Here is a 20,486-nt window from a genome sequence, read left to right as displayed (position 1 = left end):
CATTATACGCAGAGACATAGCACTCAATTCTGAATTGCTGCCCTGCTACACATGAGTTTAGGTTTCCTGCAGCTGCCAAATCCCACTTTAACTCCTGACTGTAAGCACTCCTGTCAGGGGTTTCAAGCTCCTGGTAGCCACGGAGCTTGAAAAAGACACTTAACTTTAGATTATAGAATCAAAGTGGGCAGCTTTGTAGACTTGCTTCATTAGCTCTGTTATTGTTGCTTCAGTTCATGTCTGACACTAATCATCAGTTGGAGATAAGACTGATAAAGATGCAGTGTTAAATGACAGATTACTTGCATAAATCTCTAATGATTAATTTTTAATGTTTCTTCTATCAGGGAATGGGTACCATTGGTATTCTTGCTATCATTGTTTGGGTTTCCAGAGCAGGTTCAATGAGATGAAAATGAGAAAAGAAAGGGAGGAAGACGACATGTTTGCAAAATGTATGTCTGAAGGCAAAGAAGTGCTAATTTGTGTGTTTGTGTGTGTGTGTGTGTGTGTGCACCGACAGGAGCTCTGCAAACGGCCCGAGTTCATCGTAGATGGAGCTACTCGCACTGACATCTGTCAGGGTGCTTTGGGTAAGTCCCATTGGGAGTGTTCCCAACTGTTTCAGTGTTACTACTGCATGATTCATCTATTAGACCCGAGGGGTAGAACTGAGATTTAATCTGGCAGAAAGCAAAAGAGAACACTGCCAAAAGAACAAACAAACAGGTAACTGAGTGCATAGATGTTAGTTGCTGTGCTAAATCTAGGGAGATGCTGGATGCAAGTCATGAATAAGTGAAGCTTCCCTCTACTCCGCATACAGCATGAACTTCAGCGAGACACAGAACCTTTCACAGCAAAAATCTGATATAGAGAGTGGGATAATCCAGATATGGTCTTGTGGTAGTTCTTTCGGGGAAAAGAAAAGTTTTAGTTTTTAAAAAATATATATTTTTTATTTTATATAACATTTATAATTTATGCCTTGTCATATCTGTAAGCAAAGGCATCTTCCATTTCTTTCAGTAGATATCTTAGGCACTGCCAAAAGTATCGCAAAAACCTCCAAAATCCTGAATCAGAAAACATAATACATTACTCTGTTGAAAAGGATCAGTGTTCGTGTAAACAAGACTAAGAAATCACTTTTTAAAGGCTTTACAGACTTCAAATCAGAAAACCTTTTTCCCCCCATAGAGGTCTTTTTGCAGCTGCATGCAAAAACCATATAGAATGGAGGCTCCACCTACATCTATATTTCCTACTGTCTATGGACACAAAAAAGTTTAGGAACTCCTGCGTGTTACTTGTATGAAAATATAAAACTCAATGACTTTATTTTTATCTTGAGTATAACTTTCAGCAGAGAAGTGTAGCACTGTTGTGTGTCAGTAACACAGCCAAAATAAAACCTAAAGTTTCAATAACATGTCAGTCACAACTCCTCCCATAAAAGACAAGATAACACAACACCGAACGCAACACGGTTTTGACGGTAAAAGGATAATTGTAGGTCTTGTAACAGAGAATATGATGACAGTCAAACTGCTAAATGAACTATGCCAGTCATTGGCTTCCCATCTTCTAGCCAATGCTCTTTGGCAACACAGTATAATAATGGAAGTGGCAACTGTGGCTTGAACCCACTATGGAAGTCCTACTAACAACATGAGTGAGTCATGGCGAGTCTGAGATTCTGTGCTCGCCTCTCCCATTTCCCAGAATGCAAAGCCTGTGCAAACCTTTACTCTTTGTGGGTGAATTCCAGTTTTGTGTGTGGCTAAAAGTTGAAATTATTTGCTAATGTAAACACAGACTCGTGCTTATCATGACAGCTCTCAGTTGATTTATAATGGTAGTAAAACTGTCTTTGCGTTTCTTCAGGGGACTGCTGGTTGCTGGCAGCCATCGCATCGCTGACCCTAAATGACCATCTCCTCCACAGAGTGGTTCCTCACGGACAGGGTTTCCAGCAGGGATATGCTGGCATCTTTCACTTCCAGGTAATGACTACTGACAGCTTCATATCCTTTCCTTTTGTTTTTTCCAAACATATCAAAGGATAGCGCCTGAAAAACACTGCAGACAGCTGTTACACGTGACCAGCTGCAAGCGGTTATCAGGCCAAAAGCAGGTTACTGAGGCCTGAATATGGGTATGGGCTCTCAAACTAAGTGCAAGTGATTCCGAACATGACAATTTATACGCAGGTTGTGATGTCGGCTGCTTATATAACACAGATGAGCTGCTGAGCAATGCTGTTTTTTTCCCCCCTCAATTCCTCAATGACGACTTTCAAACTGAGGTGGAAAACTGATATTTATCTGAAGATATGGGGAAGCTGTGAAACACCAGAGATTGGACTTTTGAATTCGCTGCATCTCACTGCTTCCTGTTGTGTTATTTTGTTGTAGAAACAGGACATAATGCAACACTTCTTGCTGTGCAACTTTTTTTTTTTTTTTTTACGATTTTTGTCGGCATTTCTGGGCACGAGCTGGTGCACATGTTAGAATCTAATCCACACAAGATCTGGCAAGTATATATACATTGTAGACCCTCACTAATATTCGGTTAAAAGCCCCATAGCAGATCGATTCAGAGCTTGAGATCAGAGCTTTAGGAAGGACATTAAAAAAAAGCTTAATGTTAGTCTGCTCTGTCCATTCCAAAACCAGTTATGATGTGTTTGGGATCATTGTCCTGTTGGAATACCCAGCTGAGTCCAAGTTTCAACCATTTAGTAGTTGCTTTGAGGTTAAGTTAAAGAATTTATTATTCCACCCATGTGAAATGTACCAGTACCGCTGGCAGCATAACGGCCCCAGAACATGATGTTACCGCCACCGTGCTTGCCAGTCGGTGCAGAGTTCTTAGATGTGAAAGCCTCACCTTTACTCGTCCAAACACATCTCGTCATTGTGGCCAAATAGTTGAATGTTTGTTTTGTTTTACCATAAAACTTTTCACCAGGAGGCATTTGGCTTGTCCATGTGGGGAACTGCTTATGGTTAACAGATTACTTGGATGATACTTTGGGTTCTCTTGCAGACAGGATAATTTTTACCTGTGTCCACTTGTTTGTTGTTCTGAGTATCGGTTAATCCAATGACTGCTGTCAAATCAGTCCTACAACTACCAGTTGTACTCAATCATGATCACTAATGAGAAGTTAAAGCCCTCGGCCTTGTCAAGTTGAGACATTATAGAACCTAAATCCAGTTTATTAAAATATTTAACGTCCCAAGACCCGAACTCTCTCATGTCATACATTTTTAATTTCTCCTTGCTATGTGGGATGATTGGGACCCAGTGAATGGAAAAAAACAAGAATTACCTGAATTTTTTTTTTTTTTTTTTTGGGGGGGGGGGGGATTTTTTTAACCTGAGTTTTGCTTCTGAGAAAAATGAGATCCACATATGAGTACATTCGCTTTATATTTCAATAGAACAGGTGCAGTATAACATCGTACGTGGATTTCAGGCCCTTGTAGAGCAAAATTTTGTGTTTTGGTCTAGACAACCTAAAATGTGTTGTGCACATATGTGGACGCCAGGTCCTAGAAGGTTAAGTGAGTATATGTATCTATAGGAGCCTTTACGTGGATTAGAGGAAGTCCGCTGTAAACCCAGTCCTTGTTTTTTAACGTCATATGGCTTACTGTTTCCTTGTATTTAATTCTTTGTCTGCGTCTGACAGACAGGGATATTACCTGCAGCTTGCTTACAGCCATAAGGTGTGTTCTGGTTTTGAAATGGAGTCGCAGTAGGAAGAGTATCAGGGCGTTGTCAGTTTCACAGTATTTGCCAAGAAAACTTGAGCAGCACCAGATTCTCTGAAAAATGCCCAACGACTATTCAGCTGTAGGCCCGACGTTCAGGTTCTTCTTCTTTGAACAGTATCCAAAAGCTTAATTTTCTGAGAAGAAATAGAAGGTTAAAAGGCGGCGTTGCTGCTATAAGCCTGTCTTTTTGTTTGTCAGTCCACACTTGAGTCGCCCAAGGTAACTGACCTCACACCCCCTCACCCTGCCAGTGGAGATCTGAGCGTGCTCTCCAAACTGGCAAAAAGCCACTTCCTTATCAGAAACTGCAAGTTTAAGCACAATCTAATCTTTCAAGACAAAGGTAAAGTTGACTATCCCCCGTCAAATGTGTTGAGTGCACATCGTAGCTCAGTGTAACAAGTTCTGCTTTGCAACATAAATACAAATGTTTTCTTTGGTGTGAGCCTCTTGCTGCCGACTGGGGCTTATCAGCTGAACTTTGCACACAACAAACACTCACAAGCAACATAGCTGCTGCGCGCGCTGTGGCGGGGACACAGGTGTTGGCCTGACAATGCTACCTTTTATGTTGCGGCCAGTGAGCAGGTAAGCAACATGCACATGCAGCCCAACGCTAGATAGGGAGTCGTATTAAAGCAGTGGTTTATGATTATTGCACTTTCAATTTGAATGTGGTACGTTTACAGCCGAAGTGAGGGAAGATGTGATTAGAGTGTGCAAATCCACGCTTTATTCTTTTAGAGTGGAGTTTTCACCTCTTTTTTTTGCTTACTGGCACTTACAGAGATGCTGCTAGTTATTATGGTGTTATTATCTGCATGGTTTTCAATGATAAAGCAGTCTCCAGTGACAGCAGTTCGTCATCACATCAATTCATTTGTAATGTTTTGCCCCAACTGCACTTTGATTTAATGCTAATATAGCCCACTTCAGTGGCATGTATTAGCATTTCATTAAGTATAGCAGTGCTATTGAAGCCTGTCAAGCTGATGTTTGGTTGTTCTGACAAAGCAGAATGAAAAACTCTACAGTGTGTCCTGCTCTAGTGTTAGACCCTTTAAAATGTCAAATGTGAAATAAATGTGTTGAGGTTTTGCAGTTATACGGCTGCTAACGATGTGATGTTGACTTGTTTGTCATTTTGGATGTACAGTGGGGCAAAAAAGTATTTAGTCAGCCACCGATTGTGCAAGTTCCCCCACTTAAAATGATGACAGAGGTCAGTAATTTGCACCAGAGGTACACTTCAACTGTGAGAGACAGAATGTGAAAAAAAAAATCCATGAATCCACATGGTAGGATTTGTAAAGAATTTATTCGTAAATCAGGGTGGAAAATAAGTATTTGGTCACCTCAAACATGGAAAATCTCTGGCTCTCACAGACCTGTAACGTCTTCTGTAAGAAGCTTTTCTGTCCCCCACTCGTTACCTGTATGAATGGCACCTGTTTGAACTCATCATCTGTATAAAAGACACCTGTCCACAGCCTCAAACAGTCAGACTCCAAACTCCGCCATGGCCAAGACCAAAGAGCTTTCGAAGGACACCAGGAAAAGTATTGTAGACCTGCACCAGACTGGGAAGAGTGAATCTACAATAGGCAAGCAGCTTGGTGTGAAAAAATCAACTGTGGGAGCAATCATCAGAAAATGGAAGACATACAAGACTAGGGATGGGTATTGATAAGATTTTAACGATTCCGATTCCATTTTCGATTCTGTTTAACGATTCGATTCTTTATCGATTCTCTTATCGATTCTTTTTTTTTTAAAAAAAAAGGAGAACACTAAGGTCGATTAGCTCAGAGCTTTGTTTTATATCTTCTCTTTGAACAAGATAGAAATTTAGGAGTAACATGGCCTTACAAACCCAACAGTGAGATCTTGAGAGATCCAGCCTACGGCTCTTCAATGGGGTGTCACAGGGTCCCCAGGAAAAAAAATTGTAAATGTAAAATAATAAAATAAATATTCTTGTGAGACATATCACATATTGACGGGGTCGGGTTATGTTAAAAAGTATAAATTGTTATACTTTGTTCATTGGTTCAAAGGTACCCCACACTTCTTTTTTGTTTGCTTGTTTGTTCTGGTGTATTTTTCATTTGAACTGTTACTCTGCCAGAGTACTCATATTTACAAGATGGCATTGAACGCCCCATTGGTGTATCAGGAAAACTATTTTGTACGTATGTTCCTTGAAGGGGATTGAAGTCGTTCTTTTTTCCACCGCAGCGAAGGGCTAGGAGTAGGAGAGGAGCTGCTGTATGTTTTTGTTATCGAATCGATCTGATTGTGAAATAAAGCATATGCAGTGAGAAAGCAACTCCAGGAGTCATCCCTGCCTTAAAGCTGCAACATTCTTCTGTAGCAATAACAAAGTATAACATAAATTGTTCTGTGGCAATTACACAAGAATATCCAGTAATGTCCCTGCCTACAATTAAACACATTCACTTACCAAAAATCGGGGGCATGTGCTGTGGCAAATGGGTGCAAGCCTTTGACCACAAACTTAGACACTGCTCGGTGACATTAGTCTATCCTGGCCTGAAAGGAGACGCTACCGGTAGACTGCAGCGAGAACTACCAGCGAGCGCCAGCCAGACTCTGTCTGTCTCTCTCATCATGGTCACCTAAACGCACAGTAATGGCAGGTCTTGTAATAAGGCAGATTGCGCTAACATAATATGCACTGTTAGTTGATTATTTACCTGCCGCATTAACGGGAGAGGACGTGCAAACGTTAGCGCTGCTGCTGGGTTGAGAGTCACGAGTCCGGAGCGGAATTAAAAACGCGTGTCATTGCGTGTTTTGTGAGCAAATGCTTTTGCATATTCGTAGTGTTTCCTCCCTTAAATGAAATATCTACTTTGCAAGTTGCCCTGTTGTCATCGGTTCTCATAAAGTATAATCAAACTTTTGAGCGTTTGAGCCGCTTAGGCGCCGTGTTTCCTGCCAGGTAAATGACGCTCCGCAACGTGGTGACGTCATTCGGGGCGACTGGAATCGATAAGGGAATCGTTTGCAAAAATGGCAAACGATTCCAAGGAATTGAAACAGTGGGAACCGGTTCTCAACAAGAACCGGTTTTCGATACCCATCCCTATACAAGACCACTGATAATCTCCCTCGATCTGGGGCTCCACGCAAGATCTCATCCCGTGGGGTCAAAATGATCATGAGAACGGTGAGCAAAGATCCCAGAACCACACGGGGGGACCTGGTGAATGACCTGCAGAGAGCTGGGACCAAAGTAACAAAGGTCACCATCAGTAACACACTACAACGGCAGGGAATCAAATCCCGCAGTGCCAGACGTGTTCCGCTGCTGAAGCCAGTGCATGTCCAGGCCCGTCTGAAGTTTGCCAGAGAGCACATGGATGATACAGCAGAGGATTGGGAGAATGTCATGTGGTCAGATGAAACCAAAGTAGAACTTTTTGGTATAAACTCAACTCGTCGTGTTTGGAGGAAGAAGAATACTGAGTTGCATCCCAAGAACACCATACCTACTGTGAAGCATGGGGGTGGAAACATCATGCTATGGGGCTGTTTTTCTGCCAAGGGGACAGGACGACTGATCCGTGTTAAGGACAGAATGAATGGGGCCATGTATCGTGAGATTTTGAGCCAAAACCTCCTTCCATCAGTGAGAACTTTGAAGATGAAACGAGGCTGGGTCTTCCAACATGACAATGATCCAAAACACACCGCCCGGGCAACAAAGGAGTGGCTCCGTAAGAAGCATTTGAAAGTCCTGGAGTGGCCTAGCCAGTCTCCAGACCTCAACCCCATAGAAAATCTGTGGCGGGAGTTGAAAGTCCGTGTTGCTCGGCGACAGCCCCAAAACATCACTGCTCTCGAGAAGATCTGCATGGAGGAATGGGCCAAAGTACCAGCTACTGTGTGTGCAAACCTGGTAAAGACCTATAGTAAACGTTTGACCTCTGTTATTGCCAACAAAGGTTATGTTACAAAGTATTGAGTTGTATTTTTGTTATTGACCAAATACTTATTTTCCACCCTGATTAACGAATAAATTCTTTACAAATCCTACCATGTGGATTCATGGATTTTTTTTCACATTCTGTCTCTCACAGTTGAAGTGTACCTCTGGTGCAAATTACTGACCTCTGTCATCATTTTAGGTGGGGGAACTTGCACAATCGGTGGCTGACTAAATACTTTTTTGCCCCACTGTATGTCTCTGTAGGGTCCAGGCAATAAGGCCTGAGTCAGCAACTGATTTGTAGGTAAAATCGTGTATTCCCAGAGCATTTGGCAAACGCTCCCTTGATTTGGTTGCTAGCAGATTGCTGTGGGTGCTCATAGTTTGGATAGACGACATTTCCTTGTCGGCAGGCACTTGTCAATTCTCAGAGCTCTGGAAACTCTGAATTTGAATACAAACAGGACAAAAACCCCTTGGTTTTAGGAGCGTGTCCTTTTTGCCTTCAATTTAAAAGTTGAGCCTTTTGAAATGTGTTGGATGGATTGCTGAGGCGAAACTTTTATTTTGAAGGTGAACATTAGCTGTTGCCTGTTAAGGTAACACTTTTTCAAGTTTTACTACCACTTAGCCAGTAGTTTGCGAGTGAGTGCTGACATGTTGGCGTCCTCCATGCAAACTACAAGCAACCATGGAAATCTGCCAGTGACCAAATCAATCACAAGGTTTTGTTGTAGCTCCTTCTTTGAAACTAATTTCACCTGAAAACAATGTGCAACTTCTTGAAATTAACCAACCCATTGTGGAAAACTAGAGGAAATTATTAGTTTATCCTTGTGCCTGCTGTTTACGTCCCATCCAATATGGCCAATATAACTCTCGAGCAATGTGCAGATCGGAGCCTGCTGTGTCAGCATCAACAGTCAAACCTGCCGCACATTTAATGAAAACTTTAAGTTATTTTAAAGGGTTGAGGTCCAAAGTAATTCACCAATTTTTGTAGTTGTTATAAAGGTGAAAGTTAGCACTAACCTTCACACACAACCCAATAGCTAAGTATGACTGTACCCTGAAGTTTCTGGCAGTTGGCTCAGTTAGCGATATAAAGTGCTTAATATACTTTAGTGTTGGCGGGCGCTCTGTCAGGCAACGATCTCGTTGCCAACTAGACTGTGAGCCTGCCAAGTGAAGGGTAAAGAGGCAGAGAGTGAAAGGGGAGGGAATGAGGAAGTGTGACAGAGAGCAGAGCGGACACACTCTCACACGACAGAGTCACATATTACATGCTTGGAGTTGTGAAGTACAACAAATACACTCGCAGTGAAAGTATCCATCCTGGATCCCTGTCAGCTGGACAGCTCAGTCATTAAAGATGCAGCACCGTGTTTGCGCGCACAAATAGCAGAACTTTTATCAATCGACTCTCAGGATTTTATCACTGTGTGAGTAAAGGCCCACTGCTCTGAAATGCCATTGGCAAAAAGGATGACATCTCCCGGCTGCTCCTCTGACTCATTTCATATCAAAGGATCAATAAATGCAGTCGCACAGGCACACACAGAGCTAAGCTAATTTACACTGGATTTTTTTGGGTTTGCTGATTCAGTTACAGTGAGGTCAGCCAAGAATAGAATGAAGAATCGTTTAGCTGATTACTTCCAGAGACTCTGTGTTCGTTTGTGTTTTGTTGACTGCAGTGTGCAGTAAATTTCATGTATAGATGCTGCTCTCTGCTACAGTGAGAGGAGCTAATGCTTCCGTCTGCTCTGAGGGAACATAAATGAATGAATGTGTTGTATGAGTGAGTGAATTATGGCTAAACAGCTTGTTAAATACACACGGCTTCACTATTGTTTTTTGCCTCTTGTGTTATTTTTTTACTATGAGCCTCTTTTGATTGTGTTTGCGTTGCCGCTAGCATATAAGCATGTTCCTACTGCTTCTTTGCTTTTGTGTGCTGCTGAGTCTTTGTAGGATTTCTTTTCTTTGTGTGTGACTTTAAGCCTCAGGACAATTTATCCAGATCTGAGTGAGTCACTGGGGAAAAAAAAAAGAAGATATCATGTGTGTGCTGGTTGTGGGAATCCTAACTGGTTTAAGAAGTGGAGAGAACAAGGAGTCTGCATGAAGAAGAAAGTCAGGGAGACAAAAGGAGAGGGGGAATGAATTCTAAACAAGTCGGCATCCACAAAGGAAAGCAGGGCAGAATCCTTTATGATACTCTTTTTATAGCTCTCTTTTTACACATGGACCTTTTGACAGTTTGTTAAGCGCTTCTCAAATGTGAAGGCAGAGTCGCTGCAAGTCATGACACAGATGTGGGAATGGTTAGCTTCCCCCGGTTAGACGAGGTGTTTCTCCCACAGAGCTGTGAGAAAAAGCCTCAACAATGTCAGGTTTAATAAGCAGAATGAAGAAATGTGTGCAGGCCTGTACGTTTACCAGAGGCAGCCCTGTATTTCCTGTATATGTGTGGTTGGTTGGTGTGTGTGTGTATGCTTTGTGTCGACTTCAGCCGACCGTGTTGTGAATCCATCCATTCCTGTTAAATACACACCAAAACACTATATATACACTAACATTGTCTTGTTATGGCAGCAAGTAGCGTGCAGACATCAGTGGCTTGTTTTGGTTATTCACGAGTGCAGATATCGCAATATTGTGAATTTGCCAATGTACTTAATCAGTCCCTTGAGGAAGAAGCTCTTTCAGTCTGGATTTTTTGTGTCTGGTATCTCTTCCCCAAAGCCAAAGTGTCAAAGTTAGCAGCGTAATGTGTGTAGGAGCCCAAAGCTGAGAAAATGTTTGTGGCTCAGTTAATAACTATGTAGTTACACTTCCTGGATGTAAGTTACCCCTTGATGGCAGAACGTTGAGCACAGTCAAAGGAGTGGATGTTACAGATGGGTGTGGCTTTCAGTTTCAAACACAAAAAAAGTTTTCACCCAGTTTTTACACGCTCAAGTAGATGGATGACCTTTATGTATGTCTTATCTGATCGCTCTTTCATGCGAACAGATTTTATTGTTGCATCACAAGACATGAATTGTGTCCAGGTGGACTTACAGTAAGTCACATGCTGAGGCGTTTTGGTTTATTCCCATCAGCTGTGTTGAATTTGCTCTGAGTGCTCTCAGCTCTCTCTGCTGGAAACTAATGTGAATGACTCCAGGGTTTCATGTATTTTGGTTATGTTTCTATGGAACAACAGACTCAACAGCAGAAATTCTGCCTTGTTTTTACCCTTCTTAAACCTGTCTGGCTTATAACTCGGCCCCTGCGCCACATCATTTTTGTCCTCCACTCTCTTTTTGTGCAGCTTTTCCATCCTGTTCCTGGAAAACACAACAACAATCCAGTGTGACTTTTTTAAATTTTCTGTAAAAAAAACATTTCAGAGAAATTTGCCCTGCCCTGATTTGCATCAGACCGCCTGCTTTGGTTAGAGATCCCGACTCGCAGCTAATTTGTCATGCAAACAGACAATTACAGGACTGGTTTAGGAAAAAGTACCCATAACAAAATGTTCCTATTTTTTCCTGAACTAAGTTGTCCCTATTAAATAAAATGCGGTTAGCACTGTTGCCTCACAGCAAGAAGGTCCTGGGTTTGAATCGGATCATTTAGCCAGTGTCTTTCAGTGTGGAGTTTGGACCGTGGGAGGAAGCCGGAGCACCTGGAAAGAGCCCACACAGACACATGGAAAGCATGCAAAGACATGCAGTTAGTGGGGTTAAGTTATTTGATAATTATATCAGGTCTGAGTTAGAGTGTGAGTACCTGTCTGTCTCTGTGTTAGCCCTGTACAGAGTGTACCCTGGTCCAGCCGCCCCTCCAACCCTGACATGAATAAGTTGAAGAAAATGACTGAAAGCAAAATTACATAAAATAACTAAAATTAAATAACTGATCCACTCTTTTTTTAAAATCTTTCTTAGATGAATCCCTGCTCCAGATCATTTTTACCCTCAACTCTTTTTGTACAACTTTTCATTGTTTTGTCTTGGTCTCTTCTGCCCCCTGCTGGACAACACAGTCACATCTTATGTGTGAAAAGCAGAACAACAATTCAGGGAAATCGTTTTTTGAATCTGATCCAAAAGCATTTCACAGAAATTCACCCAGCCCTCATTTGTGTCAGGCTGCCTGATTGGTTAGAGAACATGTGAATGTGAATAACTGATTGCAGGACTGGTTTAGGAAAGCATATGAACATTTAGGGTGGTGGTGTGACTTGCAGTTAATGTTGCCTTTTATAATCTTAGTATTACAAAGATATTAAACAGGGGAACGGTTGGAAATTAGAAATAACTGTAAAATCTGTGCAGTTCAAGAGTTTCATGCTTTGTGCTGGAACTACACTACATTGTCAAAAGTATTCGCTCACTCGTAACTCACTTCAATGGTCACAGGTGTATAAAGTCAAGCACCTCAGCATGCAGACTGCTTCTACAAACATTGGCACAGGAATGACTCGCTCTCAGGAGCTCAGTGGATTCCAGAGTGGTACCGTGACAGGATGCCACCTGTGCAACAAGTCCAGACATGACATTTCCTCACTACTAAATATCCCACAGTGAAATGTTAGTAGGATTATAACAAAGTGTAAGCGACTGGGAGACTGGGAGTGGTTGACTGTGTAAAATCAGAGTGGGGTCAGCGGGTGCTGAGGCACAAAGTGTGCAGACGTCACCAACTTTCTTCAGATCAGTCGCTACAGATCTCCAAACTTCATGTGGCCTTTAAATTAGCTTGAGACGAGAGCACAGAGAGCTTCATAGAGTAGGTTTACATGGCTGAGCAGCTGCGTCAAAGCCTTACATCACAGAGAACAATGCAACGCTTCGGATGCAGTGGTGTAAAGCACGCCACCAGTGGACTGTAGAGCAGTGGACACGTGTTCTCTGTGGAGAATGAAAGAAAGAAGAGAGTGGCAATCTGATGGATGAGTCTGGGAGAACAGCTTGTCTGACTGCTTTGTAGAAAGTTTGTTGTAGCGGGGATTATGGTGTGGGGTTGTTTTGCAAGAGGGCTCAGCCCTTTAGTTCCAGTGAATGGAATACTCTGCGTTGTACTCTCAGTGCTTCAGCATAACAAGACGTTTCGAGATATTTCATGACCCAAAACTTTGAGTGAACAGTTTGGAGCTGAGCCCTTCTTTTTCCAGCATGACTGAGCACCAGTGCACAAACCAATGTCCACGAAGACACGGATGACAGAATGACAAATGACAAACCCGACAGAGCACCTCTGGCATAAATTAGAACAGAGACTGTGAGCCAGGCTTTCTCATCCAACATCAGTGTCTGACTTCACCAATGCACTTCTGTAAGAATGAAAACTCCCATAAACTTAAGCTCGGGGAAAGCCTTCCTAAAAGAATCAAAGCTGTTATAGCCGTAAACGGCGGGCCGACATCAAACCCTGTGGGTTACAAATGGGATGTAACTAGAGTTCATATGCATGTGAACAAGTGAATACTCCTGGTGATGCTGTTCAGTGTAAAAGAAATGAATGAAGGATTAAAATGATCCAGTTGAGTTACCAAAGAAGGCTGTCGTATCACCCAGATAGCTGGAGACAATTTTCTTCCTGTGTTGGTAGTGATAAATTGGAAAGACACATCTGATTGGTCAGGTTTGTCTTTTTTGGTAATCCTATCCTAAATCCTATTTCAGTGAAACTGAGTAATTAGAGATTAATTAGTATTAGTTAGACTTCACAAAGGAGATTATAATAGCGCGATCTGGGATTTGAGAGAGCCATTGGGATTCAGAGGCCAACAAGTAGTACAACAATGCTAATTTATGTCTCTAACCAATTCTCATACAAGCATATTAAAAATGCACGTATAAAGGTGATAAAGAGTTTGAAATTATGGTCTTGAATGTTTTAAAATGGGCCCAGGTTCTCCAGAACTTCAGCAGAACGTTAAACCATCTCTGTATCGCTGTTCTCTGCTCTGTTCTCCACAGTTCTGGCAGTTTGGCGAGTGGGTGGACGTCGTGATTGACGATCGGCTGCCGGCGAGAGATGGGAAGCTTCTGTTTGTCCACTCAAAAGATGGAACTGAGTTTTGGAGCGCTCTGATGGAAAAGGCCTACGCCAAGTAAGAGTGGTACAGGGGACGGCAGCTGAGGAAAAAAACTTTAACTTTAGCAAACGCCGATCTTTAATATGTATTATTTTGTCCCTGTAGGGAAAGCAGCCTCTTTCATATTCCTCTTATGCTTCAAATAAATAAGAGAATCTGTGCATCCAATGATTAGATATGTTTTATTGAATGCGTCAGATCTCTGTCTGACTTGATTCTACTCAGTCATGAGTTAAGACACCAAACTTGGCATAAAGGTGCAACTTATGGCCCTGAAGTGTCTTTAGCATGTCAAATATTGTTACGTCATCATGTTACCTAGCAACCACCTACCAAGAGGCCCTTATGACGCAGTAAGCGTTGTATCTTACAAATTTTATGACAATACCATGTCATTTATATTCACAAAAAATGGTTAGGATGTCATGATGTTGCATAGCAACCACCTAACAACAGTCTAAAAACACAGACCTAACAATACTGCAGCGTGAGCATGTAAGAAAGATGCAAAAAGATTGTAAAATGTGTTACAAGTAGCTGAATGATAAGTTGTAATCACCTGTAAATTATGGATTGATCCAAATTCTGTGTGTTAACCTATGTTGTCTGCACTTGGACATGTTATGGTTTCACTTTTATCTATTTTTCTTACACTGTCATTGAGCCTTTCTGCTGTTTGCAGCCTGCGTTTACACTCAGTCAATTCTGATGCATTCTCGAAAGAACAAATGTTCCCTCGTATTTCCTTTAGTTTGTTTGTTTATGCTAACCTTACAGTGATGCACACATGACATGAAGTTGTGTCTGCTCAGGTTTTAGTTCAAAACACAATCTGATCACAATTGAGGTCAGTTTTCATTAATTGTCCCCGGCACTTCAGAAATGAGTGTTTCTGGTGCCAAAAAACTTGTGGCCGGCATGATTGAGAAATACTTGAAGCTCTTAAAGAGGGCCTGAAGAAACACAGCTGCTTGAGTGGACAGCTGTGGCCCCGGTTGTAAATTTTGGCTGGCTGTGTAGGAGAAACTCATCATTGTTCCTATAAGTTTACGGCTTCCGAGTTAAGAGAGCTTCCTGGATGAGTGTGACGTAAAAGTAAGATTACACATGTTCCTGTGCAGCCATATATGGTATTTTAGCACATTGTTAAGCAGTGACACTTTAAAATATAGAAATAAGTTTCTGCATATATTAGGGTTTAATCCTCAACTCTAATATTAAACTATGCAGTATATTTATTTATTTTGTAGCGGGACTCCATTTAATTTCTATTTCTCTGTGACGCAGGTTGAATGGCTGTTATGAGGCTCTGTCAGGCGGCAGCACATGTGAGGGTTTTGAAGACTTTACTGGAGGTGTGACGGAGATGTATGATCTGAACAAAGCCCCCTCGGACCTCTTCAGCATCATCCGCAGAGCTGTTGAAAGAGGATCACTTCTCGGCTGCTCGATTGACGTCAGTACTGCAACATTCATTATTGTTACTTTTATTTTACCAGGAACTCCCACTGGGATCAAACTCTTTTACTCTTTTCAACACCAAATACAAAATGCACAACATAATACAAAGTATAAATGATGACGCTAAACAATAAAACATAAAGTTGCTTATGAAAAGAAACATCCACAAGTCTCCTTCACTGCGTTCCTTAGTATCCTTTTAAATTCACTGGTAGATGAAGGCATGTTTTTATATTATATTCATGTAAATTATTCCAAGTCCAAGGTTCATAGTAAGAAAATGCTTTTTTTTTTTTTTTTTACTTTAACAACAATCCTTACATAAATTTACTGTCACACATTCCAGTTTCCTCCAGTGTACAATTCATTTTATAATATGAGAGATTTTGCTATATCTCTTACAGTTCAGAGACCAGCAGCTAAAAGTCAGAAAAGTCTTCTCCTCAGTATCACCACTGGGGCTCAGGAGGGTCCTGTAAACAAAGCCCGTGTATGGAAAACCAGGAGGGCGCAGTGAGGACAGGGAAAGGTCTGGAGCTGGCAGGAAGTCAGTGCAACTGTCAAGGACACTTTAGCAAAGCTTGTGTTTGCAGACAGGGAGGACTGAACTTCTGTAATCAGTTCAGGCCTCCCTGTTTAGGCCTCCCTGTTTCACTTGGGTCCAAAGAGCAAAATTAAAAAGGAAATGCGTTTTCTCTTCCAGAGATGATGAAATTGTAAATGATTGACACGAACAGGAACGAATAAACAGAGTCTGTTTGTGCTTCTGTGCTTAGGTTTAAATGACACAGGAAAAATCTTCTATATTTACCCTGTAGATTTATTCTTTGAGATTTTTGCTTTTAATGAATGTGCCATGCTGTGAGAGTGACTGCTAATTATATCGTTTGATTTCACCGACCTGCAAAAGTACGCGCGTACATCTCCTGTCTTTGTTACCGTCATTCTGATTGTCTTCATCCATGGTAAAGAGTCACCTTTTTACAAAGCTGTGATTGCAGCCATTCCTCATATGAACGATCATGAAACTGACCTCGCAGCCCCACAGTTGTTAGTCAGTGGTGCCAGTTTGGGTCATTATGCAAATGTGCCGTTTAAGGTCGGGGAAACCTGCAGTCAGCTGAAACTAAAGAAGCCACACGGATGAGTGAAAACGCCACGTCCAGATGAGCAGAGTCAACTTTCACTTGTGTGAATTATAGACGTCACAAACCCCTGGTTAACTCTGTTTAACTCTTTTTGTTGTGTTGCCTCATTCTCAGATCACCAGTGCAAATGATATGGAGGCCGTCACCTTCAAAAAGCTGGTGAAGGGACATGCCTACTCCCTGACTGGTGTGGAAGAGGTGAGGTCTACAAAAATTATTTAACACAACATAAAACTCCTTTCAGATTTTCAGTATTTTGAAACTGGGTATTGATCAGGTTTGGTATCGATACTAGTGATATTCAGACTGCTCAGCTCTGCTGTTTACTGCATCGTAGAGACGTATATACATCTATGCACATCACACAAACAACTATAACTAAAGAAAGCAGGCTTAGGCAGTGTGTGTTTATTTTCTGTATTTAATGCATCTGTTTGACATTTGTTTAACCAACGAGAGGCAGCGCATTTATTTTGCACGGGCAAAACAGATTCCTCATGTTTGCTTTCCCTTTACCCTTCACCCATACGTACAGCATATTATAAAGAAATGTAAATGAAATTGTGTTGAATTTGTTCTCTTTGGCTTTTGTTTTGGGCACAGCACAAGCGTCCTTTGCAGTACGGAAAAACATTGGAGTTACACCGTTAATACAAAATCAGACATTGCACTTGACTTCTGTCATGTTACCCAAGTCACACAAATGTGCGCAGGATACTAAAAAGAAGAACAAGTGAAGCAGATGGAAAACATGAATGTGTGTGTGTGTGTTTCTTTGCATGTAGGTGTCGTACAGAGGAAACATGACAAAGCTGGTTCGCATCAGGAACCCCTGGGGAGAAGTGGAATGGACCGGAGCCTGGAGTGATGAGTATGATTTCTTTATTTTGTTCTATGCAATTAAGAATCACCAAGTTTTCCTTTGAGCCTGGATGGCACTGAAAGGAATTTTCCAGCTGTTTTACTGGGTCCAGGACTTCAGTTTAATCATTTTTTATTTATTTATTTATTTATTTATTTATTTTAAACTTTCAGCGCCAGAGAGTGGGACTCTATTGATCCGTCTGCCAGAAGTCGTCTCCAAAACCGCAGCGAGGATGGTGAATTCTGGTGAGTGTACGCGAGTGTTTTGCGCGTGAAACATTTGAGACTTGTCACTGGAGTGGCGGGTCTAATGTGGATTGTCTGTCCATCCAGAAGTAAAGTGCTGGGCAAAAGTCTCAAACTAGTCCTCATGTCTTCAAATTTTGCCAGGAAAATGGGAAATGGGTTGACTGATTTATTGAAATATGTGCTAACATGCTTGGAAATACTTACAATGGGGGAAAAAAACATCTCAAATTTTCCCCCAAATCCTTCAGGATATACTGCGCAGCTAAAACATGGCAAGTCTTCAGCTCATAAGGTGCAAAAATATAATTTTGTGCTGTCAGACAGTGATGTACTTGAGATGTTTTATAGATTCATTAAAGAAATGGGAACAATTTGGGTTTTTTTGTGACAGTCTCTTATGTCTAGACATAACACTGAGTCATCCCTTACACGCCTTTTTAATGCTTAAATGATTTCGAGGTCAGTGTTAAGTGTCTTAATATTCCTCTGAAAAATAATCCAGTACAAGGGCTGAACTGAGAATGAAGAAGCCCATTGAAACACCTGCAGAGAGCCAGGAGAGCTAATGCTCACTTTAATGATGACAAAGTCTTCCTCTTTGGAAGCAAACTATAAAGAAATGAGGGGTGACTCAAGACTTTTGCACAGTACTGAAGTTGTTTGAATTGTCTGTTTTTCTTCAGCACTGAAACGAGGTTCCATCTTTGGACTTAATGATTGAAAACTAACGATAAAATCGAATCTTCCAGGATGTCATATACTGATTTTCTGCGTGAGTTCTCTCGTCTGGAGATCTGCAACCTGACGGCGGACGCCCTGCAGAACAGCCAGATGAAGAAATGGAGCTCCTCACTTTTTCAGGGGGAGTGGAGGAGAGGCAGCACAGCCGGAGGCTGCAGGAACTACCCAGGTAAGATTAGTGGTGCAAGTGAGAAGAAGGGGAAATCGCAGGGTAGGACATGGACAGTTGTTGCATCTCACCAGACTCGTGTCTCGTGGTGTTTTAATTCTGCTTAATACAATTTTTACTTCAGGAATTTTTGTAATCAAAAAAGGCAAGTTGGAAGATTGAGTGAGGAAGGGATTGGGTTAACTTCCTGAAGGAATGTGAACCAGTGACTTCTATTTAAGCAATGAAACAATGTATTGTCTTTTAAAAGGTTTTGGAGATTCTCTACCAGGACATGCAGAAAATGGGACTGTTTTCAGGATTTACTGCAGTATAAATAGGTGTTAAGGGTTATGTGGTTATTGTCTCTTCACATGTGATGTATCTTGTTAATTTGTTTTTAATTGTGATTATCTTTCACAGAAATGTCATTCAGTGTTTAATAAGACAGAGCAGGCTGTACATTAGCTCACTTTGTTCCTTGTTACTCAACATCAGTTTATAGCCTGAAAAGGAAACACTTTAACTTTTTCATCTTTTGTCTCCAGCAAGTTTTTGGCTGAATCCTCAGTTCAAGATCATGCTGCAGAACCCAGACATGCAGGGCAATCCAGACTGCAGCTTTGTGGTTGCCCTCATGCAAAAGGACCGCAGGAAGAAACGGCGAGAGGGCCAAGACATGGAGACCATCGGTTTTGCTCTGTACGAGGTTAGCAAAAACAGTAGATTTCTTTCTTTCTTTCTTTTTTACAACACTGATTATAATCATGTTCCATCTCTGCTATCTTTGCAGGTTCCAGATGAGGTATGAGGTTTTTCTACTTTCCACATATGTATATGTGTATGTGTGTGTATGTATGTATGTGTGTGTGTGTGTGTGTATATATATATATATATATATATATATATATATATATATATATATATATATATATATATATATATATATATATATATATATATATATATATATATATATATATATATATAAAAATAAAAAACAGAGAATAGAATAAAAACATAATGCTACCTCTGTTAATGGCCCTCTCAGTTCAAGGGGAGTTCAGGGGTCCACCTGAAGCGAGACTTTTTCCTCTCTCATGCCTCCAGCGCTCGATCAGAAACCTTCATCAACTTGAGGGAGGTTAGCTCACGTTTGAAGCTGCCGAAAGGGGAGTACATAATCGTCCCCTCCACCTTTGAGCCAAACAAAGACGGCGACTTCATCCTCAGGGTGTTCTCTGAGAAGCCTGCAGGCTCTGAGTAAGTAGCCACCGGCTTGCAGGAAGTGTAGAAGACATGTTTGCTGTGACAGTCATGTTGGGATTTAGACTGTATATACAGCATTATATCGTTAGCTTCATAGCATAAGTGCCTAAGTCATTGACTTAGTCAAATGACTTAGGCAATTATGCTATGAAGCTAACGATATACAAAAAAGGTTTCACAACGCCTTATAAGTTCACAAGACAGGCCTATTAACTTCATTAGTGATGACGCATCTGGAATTGCCTTCCCAAAGCCCCAACCTCGACCTTATTCAAAACTCTCAGTTTAAAGAAACTCCGCCAAGAGGAGTTGCCTAATATCCAGCCAGGATTATGCCAGAAGCTTGGTTAAGGTCAAGCTTGCTAAGGGAAATTATTGGTGATGTATGTGTGACTATTACAGGCTGTACATATACTTTCGGTATATGTACAGGCTAAAATTATTGCATCCAATTTTTGTTTATATAAATATAATGCTAGTGTATGTCTGTGAAGGTTCTCAGTCATCCAGGTCATCGTAGTCTAAGGAGCTTGGAAAGAAAAGCATCTGGACTTCTTTAAGTTGCTTGAAGACGTTTCACCTCTCATCCGAGAAGCTTCTTCAGTTCTAAGGTCAAATGGTGGAGAGTCCCAGATTTAAACAAAGTGGGAGTTTCCCCCCACAGAGGGACAAAGGACCCCTGATGATCCTCTACCTAATCACATGAGCCGAGGTGTGAAAATGGGTATGGGTCACAATCAGCTTGGGTTTACGTCCACTGTGGGCGACC

General features: G+C 41.4%; 1 protein-coding gene across 2 annotated transcripts in view; it reads left to right on the top strand.

The window, feature by feature from the left end:
- The window catches only part of capn1 (calpain 1), a 39,023-nt gene that overhangs the window by 12,938 nt on the left and 5,599 nt on the right, over positions 1-20,486 (top strand). For both annotated transcript variants that reach the window (XM_086278986.1, XM_086278995.1), the window contains exons 3-13: positions 524-593; positions 1,888-2,006; positions 13,719-13,852; positions 15,125-15,293; positions 16,561-16,644; positions 17,232-17,317; positions 17,482-17,556; positions 18,309-18,469; positions 18,997-19,157; positions 19,242-19,253; positions 19,500-19,711. In XM_086278986.1, coding sequence (XP_086135112.1) covers positions 524-593; positions 1,888-2,006; positions 13,719-13,852; positions 15,125-15,293; positions 16,561-16,644; positions 17,232-17,317; positions 17,482-17,556; positions 18,309-18,469; positions 18,997-19,157; positions 19,242-19,253; positions 19,500-19,711 — 1,283 coding nt within the window. The remainder of the gene's footprint in view (positions 1-523; positions 594-1,887; positions 2,007-13,718; positions 13,853-15,124; positions 15,294-16,560; positions 16,645-17,231; positions 17,318-17,481; positions 17,557-18,308; positions 18,470-18,996; positions 19,158-19,241; positions 19,254-19,499; positions 19,712-20,486) is intronic.

Source organism: Aulonocara sp. 'chitande type north' Nkhata Bay, linkage group LG3, assembly GCF_057382095.1.
Source record: "Aulonocara sp. 'chitande type north' Nkhata Bay isolate Kocher_YH1m ecotype deep benthic linkage group LG3, A_spYH_male_GT1.1, whole genome shotgun sequence".
Classification (NCBI taxonomy): domain Eukaryota; kingdom Metazoa; phylum Chordata; class Actinopteri; order Cichliformes; family Cichlidae; genus Aulonocara; species Aulonocara sp. 'chitande type north' Nkhata Bay.
This window is presented reverse-complemented; position numbering and strand designations above follow the sequence as displayed.